General features: G+C 39.4%; 1 protein-coding gene across 1 annotated transcript in view; it reads left to right on the top strand.

Moving 5' to 3' along the window:
• Positions 1–6,053: 6,053 nt before the first annotated feature.
• The window catches only part of LOC311264753 (solute carrier family 26 member 6-like), a gene marked incomplete at its 5' end in the record, with an annotated part of 14,441 nt that continues 5,913 nt past the window's right edge, over positions 6,054–14,581 (top strand). The window contains 13 exons of the mRNA XM_084365843.1: positions 6,054–6,193; positions 7,180–7,319; positions 8,196–8,306; positions 8,426–8,598; positions 8,723–8,887; positions 9,679–9,831; positions 9,974–10,056; positions 10,659–10,806; positions 13,016–13,129; positions 13,259–13,336; positions 13,482–13,577; positions 13,682–13,788; positions 13,889–13,958. Coding sequence (XP_084221969.1) covers positions 6,054–6,193; positions 7,180–7,319; positions 8,196–8,306; positions 8,426–8,598; positions 8,723–8,887; positions 9,679–9,831; positions 9,974–10,056; positions 10,659–10,806; positions 13,016–13,129; positions 13,259–13,336; positions 13,482–13,577; positions 13,682–13,788; positions 13,889–13,958 — 1,578 coding nt within the window. The remainder of the gene's footprint in view (positions 6,194–7,179; positions 7,320–8,195; positions 8,307–8,425; positions 8,599–8,722; positions 8,888–9,678; positions 9,832–9,973; positions 10,057–10,658; positions 10,807–13,015; positions 13,130–13,258; positions 13,337–13,481; positions 13,578–13,681; positions 13,789–13,888; positions 13,959–14,581) is intronic.

Genomic DNA, 14,581 nt, shown 5'->3' with positions numbered 1-14,581 from the left:
AATTGGGGAACGAGGTGTTATTTCAGGCCAATTGTTTTCTAACCATATTCACGTGCACCGTTGAGAATAATGTAGTGTATTACACAACAGCATGAGCAAGACAATGTGTCCCGTACAGTTTATGGGTTGTGCAGCTTAATCAGTGACTGCTAGTCCGGATGTGTAAACGTGAGCCTGCTGACATGTGCCGGTGACGGCGCTATCACGCTGTCAGCTGTGATCCCAGCTCTTCACCAGGACCTTTGGTCGAGTGTGTACGTCAAGAAGGCCTCAGTTTAAAGAGCAAGAATCTGCTTTTATAGATGAAGTGAAAGTGGCTGAATTCGCTTTAAAATGTTTGATTTTCAAACTGAACAACACTTTGTTGAGAAGTACAGTATATATCTTTATATGCATTTCTTGCTCAATGTAAAGGAGCACTGTGTAGTTTGGGAGAAGAAATTATAACTCAAAATTTTAAGGATTTACAATATCCGTGAGGTAATAATACAAACAATAAATACAAAAATATTTATTTGAATAAACAAGCTGTTCTCAGAGGAAATTTTAGATTTGAGAACACTGTTTGAAGCTAGAAAGGTGGCAGGGTCCGCCACATATAAACAAAGTAAAACAGTATGAAATTGTGTTGTCCCTTAAGGTCAATTTGTTTATTCAGTTTATTCAGTCTTGAAAACAAAGAGTTTGTTTAATTAGTTTGTTTAGTCATAAAAAATCAATGAAGATCTCTCCTCTGCACCAAAAACTACGTAGCATCCCAGTAGCAAATCATTTCTTGAGTTTTTTCTTCATTTTATAACTTTCATTTTGAGTTTATTAATTCTCAGTTGGTCAATATAGCTTCAATGTGTGCTGACGTAACTCAAAACTATTCATGGTCCCAAAAGGATGAATCCTCTTGACTCTTTTAAGCCTCTGACTTTTCCTCAAGTGCTACCGTGAGGTTGTCATGTGTAGTTTTAAGTGAAACGACAGGATAAATTGTAATACCTCGGATTCACGATGCCCCGACTTTTCATTAAGCTCCATCATCAGGTAAAAATGTCAGATTATCCAATACACCAAACGGTTTATGATTAAATATATTGGTATTTATCCTCTTCTCTGCCATTTTAAGTGTTTTATAAATGTTTGCTTGCTTGCTGTGTTAATGTCGAGCTGTTATGTTCTTTATTATTTTTACCACTTCCTATCTGCTATCTACAAATGATACCGTTTTTCAGAAACTAGGTCAGGTTAAAACGTGACTTGCTTTCAGGAAATCTGAAACCCATTGCAGGTTATCAAACACCTCAGCTCTTAATCCCAGCAGTTAAATAAGTTATCTCTGTATTTGCTTAAGAGTTAAGACAAGTGCTATCAATGAGATCCCGTATTTTTCACTTAGAGTGGCGTATCAATCAGGAGATGACAGTGAGTTTATTTCAACTCAGCTCACTTATTCTGTTTGTTCTCCTGTGCAGCACTTACATAGCGAAAGCTATAGTAAGTTTATTTAATGTCGGCTGCAGTAGGTGTTGCATTTAGAAAATAGATGATTTTGAGGATACAAGGCAAGTTTATTTGTATAGCACTAGGCAACTCAAAGTGCTTCACAGGGGCATAAAATTACATTAAAAGTCATTGAAAAATTGCATTAAAAACACATTAAAAGAGAGAAGACAATAAAAGTTACAGTTCGGTTCAAGATATTGATATATTACTGTCTTAGTCTTGGTCTTTGTAAATGTATTTTCAGCAAATCTTTTAACATACCTACAGGAATCAATAAATCAAATGCTCTGCCAAAAAAGAAAAGAAAAGGAAAAGACCTGTCTGTTTATCACTTTTATGACCTACTATTGCTAAAGTTGTTTGCTAGCTACTTGCGCTACAATTGAAGAGAAAGTGCAGCCAGAATTTCCCAATACTGAAGTCACCATGTTTGTTGTTTTTGATCATGATGAAGTAACGATAAAGCAAGGAATCTCTGATTGTTTGTCTGTGGTTCACATAACTCGAGAGCCACTCATCCGATCTCATTCACACTTGGCAGGTTTGTTGCTGTGGACCCATGAAAGTGCAGTGTTGAAATTGGGGCAATTTGGACCTGCGACACATTAAACATTAATAAATCTAACACCGCTCTGTGCAGCAGCGGGGGCATGGCTTCAGTGGCTCTGGCAAGTTTCATCAAAATCAGGCCAAAAGTTTTTCCATAATCCTGCTGAAAAAGAAAACAACAAAAAAACACACTAAAGTGAAAGCATAACTTCCTTGGCAAATTTAAAAAAACAACCAGCTACACAGGCACAGGACACAAAATTCAAAGATGGCCCCTCCTCCTCAGCTCAACAACACCAGATAGTAATACAACCCCCCTGAAAACTACTCAGTCTACCACCTGCAGCCCTCACACTGTTATTTGCTCGGTGTAAAACACACCTACTGGCCAAAGTTTGATTCCCAGAAACATCCTGCACACAGCGAATAAGAAAAAACATAGAGAGGACAGGGTCTCTGTAGATAATGACATGTCACACATGTAATGGGTCATCGCATATGATTGTGATCATTGTGTTTTCTTTGGAAAATCCTGCCATTAATAAACAATCATATAATCTGTAAATGAGCTGACATGTGAGTGATTATGGAATGTTTTCGCAGTTCATTTACATGTATGTGACAGTGGCCATGGTTAATATGTGCAGGAACGCTTCCTGTTACATCCAACACTCATCTATTCCTGTTAGTCATTTCAGTCACAAAATTAAAAATCTTCTCCTGGCTGTGAGCTAGTTGTTCTTTAACATGAATTGCTTGTTTTTCCAGTGGGGATAAGGAAACATTAAAACCCAGAGAGGCTCGGAAATGACGACATACACATACACTCTTAAAGTCCAAACAGGAATTCAGCTTAATCTACTAATAAAGAACTCCTTAAGTCTTTTGACTTAAAAAGATGAATTTACTCTATTAAAATAACATAATCAGCATACTAGCACACTTCCCAGCATGCATTGTCTGAGAGGGAAAACTCTCCTCAGACCCTTCTCTTTCACAGTTAAAGAATATGAAATGGAAAATTGCTGTGTGTCTTTAATAGGCTACACTTTGAGATAAGTCACGGTTGTTTACTTTTACAATAATGAAAGTATTGCTTACTATGATACAGGTTAGTGTTGAATTCAGTCTTGTAGTATCCAATCACACTTCAAAACTTTTGAAGTATTAACTGGGAGAAACCTACTTGTTTTATATCAAGATGGGTGCAAAGTAGCTCAAATAAGAGCAGCTACAGTCAGCGCTGCTGATAATCTTGCTCGGCCCTGAGACAAGAAGATTTCCACAACCCCCCTTAGCAGATTATTCCAAGGTTTAGAGGGCCTTGAACAGCTGACCTGGTCTTCCCCCCTGTTGGAGGCCCTGGTGAGAGCGGTTAATTGCAGTGATAAGGTGATTCAACAAACTTCGGCAAACATTATATATTTTAAGTAGACCGACCTGTGGATGAAGTATTTTCAGCTTTGGAGCTCCAGTTGAAAGAAACTGAGAGACTGTGTTCGCTCAACTCGAGAACACAATAGGAACTGAATTATTATTTCACGTAAACTAAAGAATTTCAGTACAACTGATTTAATATCAAGTTTATATGACTAGATAAGTTGATTTGTTTTGAATCATTCCAAAATTACCTCAACTTGTCCTCTCATATTCAGTAAGTTTAAGAATTTAAGGCTGCACTGACACTATTTTTATTTATTTTATTTTTTTTACAATGTATAAAACAAAGAGAAACATTATGACCAGTGGTGCTGCAGGAGTGAAGTTACATCACTTGGTTTTTAAAGCGATGTAATTACATAAGCAGTGTATACCACCAACTGCTCTTCTTTATCAAAGGCTGAAATAAAATAAAATACAGCTTTTGCAGCTTTATTACCTACTGACGCAGACATTTTATCTTCAACCACTCCCCGTCAGTACAAACTGGATTGAAACATAAAACACTGAAGAGATTAAATGTGAAGCATTATCATCATAAATCACAAAGATGTCCTGCCAAGTACACATCACTAAAATGCAGAGTGCAGGGTCAAATGTAACACTGAAGTGAGAAGAAATTTCAGTCAATTTTTTTTTTGTAAAAAAAAAAACAACCAACCAACCAAACAAACAAACAAACAAACAAACAAACAAACAAACAAACAAACAAACAAAAAAGACAAACAAAAGCCAGTCTCCTATTTAGTGTACTGGCTATGCTGACCACCCTATAAGTAATTTTATTTTTCAATTACCCATTGGAGAGACACATAGCGGGTTCAGCAGGATCCTGACACTCATCACATTATTTACTTTTCTGCTTTAACCTATCCTGTTTTAACCTGCTTGTCTCAAACGTCCATTATTCTCTCTCTGTTAACATTTCAGTGCATTCTCCTTCATTCCGCTCAGACTGAACAACGAGATAAACCTCAATCAACAAGAGTCATTTTGACAAAGACCCTGTTAAATGTTAACCAGCTCAACAAAGGCATAGAATTGATTTGAAGGAGCCCTGTCAGGATTGTGAAGGACAAATTTGTCTTACAAGGTTACCTGGTTCAAAGATGTATATCAGCTTGTATTGAACATGTTTTGAAGTGATATACCTGTATCTTTGTCTTTTATAGTTATTTTAAGGCAGCTTTTTCTTCATCTCCACAATTGAAAAATGCTTGCTCATGGGGTATAACGTTTGCTTTGAATTGGCGCTATATAACTAAAATTGACTTGACCTTTTTAAATTAAGAGTGACATATACAGATTGTAATGAAACTCTAAGGTTTGAGGTTGTTCTGAAAATGAGAGCGTGTTAATCAGCTCATTCTGTCGAGTACTTTGTTTTATTTTATTTACCACTAACACTACAATTTATGTCTGCATCTAAAACAGTTGTGATGCTATATCACGGTGACCAAATCTGAGATCACAGTGATCCACAACTTAAAACAATGAAGGCCAGGGCCTCCTGACACCACCGATATTACTGATTTCCACATTTTGTTCATTTGTAGGTTTCACATGTAAGTTGATGTGTAATGTGTAATGCCTTGGATAGGCCTGACAAAGAGTGACCCTTGATCATTAAAATGTGTACATAATACTTGTGTAGGCTCACTGTCGTATGAGAGTAATGCACTTGATGTTGAGTGGTCTTGGGCAGAATGTTTGGGCAGCACAGACGTCAAATGAAGAGCAAAGAAACATCTATAATACAGAGCGAGACATTTGATTGAGTAAAGGAAGAAGGTTTTAATTAAACTAAACTAAAAACATAGTCACAGATACTTCACACATATGCTATGCAAAATCTTCTCCTTTCCGTTATCTGAGTTGTGTTGGGAACAGTCTTTAAAACTTCCTTTCTAGGACTGCCAAATTCAATAAATCACGTTGGGCAATGCCAGTAGCACGATGAGTCCCGACTTTCCTGCTGACGGTGAAAATAATGGTAGTCTATCTCAGCCATAAAGATAAGATGTTTCTGCCATGTCTGGCGCATAATCACACACCTAACCAGCTTGCCGTCTGTTCCACAACCAAGTGAGATGTGTGCTTTATATAAGAAATACTACATAGAAATAAATCATTTGTACATTTGTGTATTAAACAGTAGCATTGGTGTTGTTTTAGTATCTCATTTAACTAGTTTGGATAGTTTGTAGTTCACCAAAGTTCAGCTTTACTGCTGTAGTTTTTCACTAAGTTAATGACCACACACACACACACACACACACACACACACACACACACACACACACACACTCACGATACCTCAGGTGTGAGTACATGCATAGGCACATGTCGGGGGCTGGTTGTTCTCTTATAAGGACAGGTGAGGAGCTGTCACTCCCACAGTCCAAACACGAGCACTGTCTATCAGTATCGAGCGCGAGGAGGCTTAACTCTCACTACACAGTGTTTGTACAACTGCAACAGTAAAGAAGACCCCTCAGGCAGAGCAAGAGGAGCTCTAGGAGACACTGGCTTTACAGAGGTCTGCTGAATCGGGTCTAACACACATGGACATGGAGAAGCGGAACTGTTCAGCTGAGGAGTTTTTTGTGCAGAGGAAGGTCCTGGATGAGTTACATCTGGATGAAGTGGCACAGAAAGGGACGTGGTCCACTAAACCCACCCTGGGTGAACGGGTGAAGGAGTCCCTGAGGTAAAAAAACAGAGGAGAGGAGACTGGGGAGGGAGGTCTGGACAAAACTAAGACAATGACACAAACTGACAAACAGACCTTTGAGTTTGAATTTGAATGTAGTTTTTCTGTCTTACTGCCAACCTGTTAAGTTACTCATGAGTTTATGTGTATGCATGTGTGTATGCAAGTGTGTGTGTGTGTGTGTGTGGGAGGGTGTGGGGGGATGTGTTATTAGTTAAAGGGTAACTCCACCAAGCTTACACATTCAGGTGTGTTTACAGGTCTTGGGGAGTACTGCTGCATATGTGAAAAAGTAGTATAAAGCCTTATGTGGCACCAGAAGAAGCTGCATGTAAACTGATTGATTGCCTTTAGTGATGTCACTCAGTGGCTAAATTGCATTGTGGGTAACGTAGGTGCCAGGTTTTTAAAAGGAGGAAGAATGCACAGAATAAAAAAGGTGATAAAAAAGGTTTTGCTGTGAGTCTAACAGTGTAATTGGAGTGCAATGTTAGACTGAGTGGTTTAATGCTGATGGCTGAGCAAAGTTCAACATTTTATTAAGTCGAAGCTTTCATTATTACCTGTGACGCAGCATGCAAGACTCTAATATTAAGCAATAAAATTATTACAGGACTTATCTAAGTGTTGTCAATGTGACAATATCTAATAACATATCTCATATTAGTGACTGCAGACAGTCTCACATTATAATATTGTTCACTACCGCACCTTATGTGTCAATATAATTTAACTGTAGCACGCTGACATGCTGGTGTTGTCTCGTGTGTCACTGTTTTACAGGCCAGCTGATAAAAACGTTAGCAGGTGTTACAATTCACAAGTCTAGTTTAGGGTATTTTAATGAGTTTTTTACAACCGTTCCTTTTGTGTTTTTAAATGAAATAACTAAATATAAAACAAAACCTATACAGACATTAACTGAAAAGATTAGAAATGTGAAATTATGTGCTCTCTATAAATCTCTGTGATGACGGTTGCAGGTGTTCAGTGCCGAGGCTGAAGCACACGGTGCTGAGCTGGGTTCCCGTTCTCGGCTGGCTGCCTCACTACTCCATCAGAGAAAATGCCATCGGTGACCTGATCTCTGGCTGCAGTGTGGGCATCATGCATCTGCCACAGGGTTTGTATGTATGACTGTGTACAGTGGAGAGAGTTCGGAGTTTATCATCATCACGCTTCAAAAACTTGGCAAACTGGTCATTTTAAAGGAATAGTTCGGCCTTTTGAGGAATGCATTTATTCTCTTTCTGTCTTTCCGAGAGAGAGATGACAGGATTTAAAGAAAGAATGCAAACAAACGCAAGCAAGTGCATTTCCCCAAATGTCTGACGATGTTTTAAAGGTCCTCCACAAAGTCCATGAATAGAACTAAACTTAACGTGAATCAAACTAAATCATTACCACCGGCAAAGAGTTTGACTGCATTTGACTACATTTGCACTAATTCATTTGTTAATTCCAGGAGTGTTTATTCACCCCAAACAACCAGATTACGTTATTACTTTAAGCAACGACACACAGAGGGTTTGTGTATCTTTGTGTTTAACCTAAATAATACAGCTCAGCACTCAGGTTCTCTCTCCTCATTTCCCCTCTCCTCTCTGTAGTGTTTACACAGTAATCTCTAAGCTCTCTGTCAGTAAACGGCTCCAGATCAGAGCAGAATCCTGACACTGGGTGTTTAGTCCTCCAGAATCTCTGGCTCTACGCTCGACTCTGTCATCCAGAGTTGGCTGGCTCTGATCAGCTGATCAGCCTCCCTACTCCACCTGGCCCTCCCCATGCAACACCCAGCAAATGTCTTTCGCTTTGTTTTGATTGAGAGACCCCTTCTGACTGAAATTACATACTGTGTGCTTGAGATTGGTGTCATTCTTCTCATCTAACTCAAGTCAGAAAAGTCTGACTACTCCTTGAATGTGAAACAAAATGTGTCCAGCCTTAACTATTGTTGTTGATTTATTTATTATTTATTATTTTTGTATTTCTAATTCAGGCATGGCATATGCTCTTCTGGCTTCCTTGCGCCCGGTGTACGGCCTTTACACGTCCCTCTTCCCAGTGTTGGTCTACTTCATCTTTGGTACTTCCAGACACATCTCCATAGGTGAGTGACAGAGTGTGTGTGATTTAAAAAGTAAATAACTGAAAGATTGTGAATAAATCCATCCTTGCTGCTATTTGTGCATGACCTTGTGTCTACATGCTCTTGTTTCGTATATTCAGGTACGTTTGCTGTGATCAGCATCATGATTGGGAGTGTGACGGAGAGGCTGGCACCAGACAGCAACTTTATTGTTAATGGCACTAATGAAACAGGAAGTGTGGACCTTGATGCACGGGATGCATACAGAGTACAGATTGCATGTTCCCTGACAGTCCTGACTGGACTCTTTCAGGTGTGTTGTGTGTCTATCCTGACCAAAATAAAAGTGTTTAGAGCCTTACTGAGGTACAAAACAACAAATTCAAGCCATATTTCACAGATTTTGACTAAAGTGCTCTCTCTTTCTCCATTCTAAGATCCTGTTGGGTGTGGTGAGGTTTGGTTTCGTGGTCACCTACCTGTCAGAGCCACTGGTCCGTGGCTACACCACAGGATCAGCATGTCATGTGTGCATCTCGCAGCTCAAGTATCTTTTTGGAGTGAAGCCAGCGCGCTTCACAGGTCCACTCTCTCTTATTTATGTGAGTACATTACAGCTGCAACTAAGGGCTACGTTCATTATCAATTAATCTGCCAATTAATTCATAATAGATTAATCGTTTGGTCTACAAAATAGTAAAGAATGTCCATCACAGCTTCCTAAAAACCAAGGTCTCTATAATTTTCTGACGGATAACTCACCAATAGCTACAAAAGTTGTATTTAAGTGTCCCCTTGACACTGTGACAGCGAGCAGTGATGGAATGTAACTGAGTATTTTTACTCAGGTACTGCACGAAAGTATAATTTAAAAATACTTTAGTTGAGTATTTTCATTTTCTGCTCCACTCCACTACACTTTGAGGACAAATATTGTACTTTTGTACTACATTTATAAAGCAATGTTTTGCTGGATAAGCACTCTCCGAACCACTGGAGCATCCGTCTCAAACTATAGAAAATGTACATGATGTGGAAAGGAGAAAAAGTTTCACAAATCATCCAATGGCAGATACAGCAAACAAAGTGCACCAGTTAGCACAAGAGTTGTTAAACTCCATGTTCTGTCATTGAGGCTTTGTCATAGACAACTCCATTTTAAAAATCCAAATCAAATATCACAACTGAAATGATATTTGATAACTTAATTCTGATATTGCATAATGAATATCATACAGTCCTCACACAACAAAAGGAGAGAGAAAACCTGTGTAGTCTCAAATGTGGAAGTTATTGCATCTAAATGGGAATATCCTCAGAAAAAACGGATATCAATAAGTTGCATTTAAACTACGTAGAGGTCAGCATCCATGATTTCTCCCTCTCCTCACAGACTCTGGTGGATATTTGCCGGCTGCTGCCTGAGACCAAAGTGCCAGAGCTGGTGGTCAGTCTGGTGGCACTGGCAGTTCTCATCGTGGTCAAAGAAGTCAATGCTTGCTACAGAGAGAAGCTGCCTATGCCCATCCCGATAGAGCTCATAGTGGTAAGTCACTTCATTTAATAGTCCAGCAGAGGGCATCCTGACCACAGTAATCTTTCTGCACTCATGACTGAAAAAGGCACCTTATGTACTGAAGGTTTGACCCCACACATTAACACAGTGTTCCTTGTGCCTTTTTCAACAGGTCATAGCAGCAACAATCATCACCCACTTCTGTGGATTGACGAATAAATACAGTATCGATGTGGTTGGAGAGATTCCCAGTGGGTACGTTTATCTCTGTGTGATTGCAATGTTTGAGTGTGTGTGTGTGTGTTTGTGTGTTTGTGGACAAAACAGAAAGAGACAGATAGGAAGGGAAGTGGTGAGATTCAGGACAGCTATTGCAAGTCTATGCAGGACTGTTCACCAGATCACAGACACAAATGTGCCAAAGACAAAGTGAGACTCAAAGGAAAAGAATCATAGTGTGTGTTCATGTGAGTTATTTCAAACATGCTTCTGTTCCTGTGATGGAAAAGTAATGACAGTGTCCCAAGAAAGCACGTGCAAATATACAGTGGGATATAATAGCAGATTGTGCTTGACTTTAATTTTAGCTGACAGCTTCTGATATTAATGGAAGTGAGAGATGTTTTTTCAAGAATGCCAAACGACAACAAGATTAATTGCTGCGAGTACAAGACAGCAAAGTCGCACATGCTCCTGGAGTTTAAGACATGCACCTCTATATTAAGACAAGAAGCTCATTAGAGTTTTGAAACAAACCTCTGGGAGGATGTGAGCTGCCCTGAGCTGTTTGCAGACACGCCGGTGTGTGTGTGGTTGTTATACAAACCTAAACCATTTATCTTCTCCACCTGCTCCAGGCTCAAAGCCCCTCAAGCTCCAGATGCCACATTGTTCTCAGAGGTGATAGGCGACGCCTTTGCAGTGGCCATTGTGGGCTACGCCATCAGTATTTCCCTAGGCAAAACATTTGGCCTCAAGTATGGCTACAAGGTGGATAGCAACCAGGTGAGGAATACACACACACACACACACACACACACACACACACAAGCCTTAAAATATTCAAGGGGACACTCACAAACAGCTGTGAGAGTTATACTTGGAACCTGTGTTCCTGTCTGACTCATAGGGAAAAGTCAAACTTGGGCATGACTATCACATCAGTGGAAAAAATATTTCGGTTGTCATGGGCCCCCAACAGCAGAGCCATGAATAACTCCACAGACCTCCGTTTTTTCTGTAAATATTTATTTTAGGTGCTCAATTCATTTCAAAAACCCTGATTCTGTTTTTTATTGACATGAATGATAAAAGCAATCTTTGATGTGTGACAGAAGCAATGACAAATGGTTTCGGTAACACTTTGGAATAATTATCATTAATAAATGGTAAATTTATACTAAATTAAAATTAAGTTAATAGTTATTTCATTGTTAACAAACATGAAATGCTTTATAAACCTTTCATTAAGCAATTGTAAATGTTTGTAAACATCAGTTACAACTTTATAAAGGCCATCCAAGTAATGTTTATAGATGAACCACACAGTGTTTACAAACCATTTACAAAGTATTGCAAACGTCATTGCAACTTTCATTGTTTGTTAACAGTGAAGTAATTATAAATATCACTATATACACAAAAATGACCTAACGAAAAAAACACACAGAGGCAGGCAGGTTGAAAACAAAAGGCGAGCTTTAATGAGCTGAAGTCCAACATTCAAAAATCAGAAAGTGTGAAAGTGGCAGGCAAAAAAACCAAAAACAACTCACAACAAGGAAAAGCTAAATACAAAAGTAAAACAAAAAGTGAGGACAATACAGAACACAAATCAGGGACAGAGGGAACAAACAAAGAGAGGGGGAACAGGCACAGGAGCAAGGAAGGAAGGACGAGAACAGACAAACCAACAAAGGGTGAGGAAGCAACACAGGCTCAAATACAATCTGAACTAAGGAGGGGACGAGGTGCAGGTGGAGAGACACTGGGAACAGTGCAGTGCTAATGAGGCTGATGTGAGACAGGTGGCACAGGAGCACGAGAACACAAGAGGGAAACAGAACACTGGAAACACATGAGAGCAGGAAGTAGAGTGACAACAAGACGCAAGATAGAATTACAAAATAAAACAGGACATCAACAAACCAAAAAACCCAAACCATGACAATAAACAAAATTTACATGGTTTTATCTTTACATGTTACATGTTTTTAGTTGTTTCTGTCACTTCTAAAGTTATAAAGAAGAAATTTTTTTTTATTTTGTTATTCTAATTATTATATTTTCCATACTTCAAGAACTAGAACAAGAACTTCCTCTTGTTCCTTCCTAGCCCCCCTTCACAAATCATTTTAGGCCACATTAGTGTCTGACTTTGCATCCTCAGAGTAATAACAGACTGAAATTGGATCGCCTAAACCTCTTAAGGAGTTGGCAAAAGATGCATTTAAGCCCGTAATTATTCAAGTCCATTTACAAATGTTATAAAGCCGCTCCCAGTGCACAACGCCATGTTCAAAGCCATGCAGGATTCACCTCACAGAAGCAAGGTTTTGCTTTTGACTCCTGGTTTTGCACGTGGCAAATGTTAACGAGGTTGTAAAAAAATAAAGTGCATAATCAGAAGAAAATGTATCTCTATATATCCCTTATTCATTCTGTTATTATTAATTCTTTATGCAAGACAATGACCTGAGATTGAACTACACCATCTTCCCTTTGGTAGTACATCAGGTCATATCACCGTTTCCTTGTAGGTATATACACACTAAGGAGCTTTCTCCACAATTCTTTTATTTTGCATGTGCATGTGAAGAAATACAGAAGGGGGGGTTTTATTCTCATCTATTGCACGCAGACTTATTCACACACGTACACACACTTGCAGAGGCATGTGACTGGGATCATTCTGCTGTGGAGAGAGACAGGCTGGGAAGCACTCACAGTCTCTAAGAGCTGGCCTGCTAAATCATTAATGTCCAACTAGCTTTATGCAATCAAGTGTGACTTAAACGTGCTTGGCACTGCTCTCAGTGTGGCAGCAAAGCGTTGACATGGCCATAAAGTTCATGAACAGTGCATTATGTTATTAACTTGAAGGTTACAAACTCCAGATATACATGGATTTAAGATATTAATAGCATTAAATGTCTCAAAGATAATCGGTTTCTAACCTAAATGTCTAAATGTCTTGCCGTTTCTGTTTTTGCAGGAGCTGGTTGCCTTAGGTCTCAGCAACACTGTTGGTGGCTTTTTTCAGTGCTACTCTGTGACTTCCTCATTGTCTCGCAGCCTCGTACAGGAAAGCACCGGGGGCAAGACACAAGTAAACACACACTCAGACATGTGTGCACAAACAGCACAAATACCTCTGATTACATCTAATTATTATGTTCAACTTGAGTCCATTTAGGCCTATTGTTCAAAAAGTGTGTGTATGTGTGTGTACTATCAGGTTGCCGGAGTGATTTCATCCGTCATCGTGCTGATCACAATTTTAAAAATAGGTTCCCTCTTTGAAGATCTTCCCAAGGTAACACTCTCCCTCCAGTCGATTTTTTTTAATGATTACTGTCTCTCTTGGCAGCGAATTTAATAACCATTTAATAACCATTAAGGCTATGTGAATACATCTGTGTGTGTGTGTGTGTGTGTGTGTGTGTGTGTGTTTTCTTCAGGCTGTCTTATCCACCATAGTATTTGTGAATTTGAAAGGGATGTTCAAGCAGTTCATGGACGTGCCCACGCTGTGGAGGACCAACAAGGTTGATCTGGTACGACTAAATCCTCTTTAAGAGTCACTCTCCTCAGTTAAATACTGTGTGAACCTCTGGGCTCTTTGAACCCGCTGACTTTAACTGTTCACGCTGCCCTCTAGCTGGTGTGGCTGGTAACATTCACAAGCACCATCCTGCTCAACCTGGACCTGGGCCTGGCTGTCTCCATTGTCTTCTCCATGCTCACCGTCATCTTCAGAACACAAGTGTAACTACACACCTCTCATTCACAAAGGAAGATTTTAATATGATTTTTACAGAGCTGAAGGGCAATTACTTCTGCAATAATAACATTTATTACCTTTCAGACCCCGCTACTCTATCTTGGGCCACGTGCCAGGCACCGACCTGTATCTGGACACAGACACCTACAAGGAGGTAAGAGTTATTCATGGTACATTACATTTGCTCAGTGCCATATTCATCCACAGAAATGTAGGGTCATTTCATACAAATTATATATATATAACACAATTTTGAAGTGAACAGTCATCTCACTATTTCTTCAGTAGAAATAAATGTTCAGGCATGCTGCCTCTAGGAATGACAATGCCAGTCAGTCAGTCAGTCAGTCAGTCAATCTACCACATTGGTCAAGACTGAAATTTAGTGCAGATATTAATGATTCACAAAGGATGAAACCTACTGAGTTTGGTGAGACTTTGGATTTTAAATACCTGCAAAATTAATGACATCAACTTTAGCTGCACTTTTCCTTAAATGCTTAAAGGCAGGCTTACACACTTAACAAAGATAAACACTACACCTGCTTGCGTCAACATGTTGATCACAGTGCTGCTAGCATTGCTGTAGAAATGTGGTCCAAGCAAGTACGCGGATGAAAGGCATTGTCATTTGTGCCTGCACACCGGCGTGGACCACGTTTCTGGCCTTAATGTTTACATCCCACGCTGTCATGAACACAAGGTGTTCGTCCACGAGTAGTTTCATGCTTCCTTCTGCACTGTGATATGGTGTAGTTCGGGAGAAGGCAGACATCC

Source organism: Pagrus pagrus (genome assembly GCF_965226575.1).
Source record: "Pagrus pagrus genome assembly, chromosome: 11".
In the NCBI taxonomy this organism is placed as follows: Eukaryota; Metazoa; Chordata; class Actinopteri; order Spariformes; family Sparidae; genus Pagrus; species Pagrus pagrus.
This window is presented reverse-complemented; position numbering and strand designations above follow the sequence as displayed.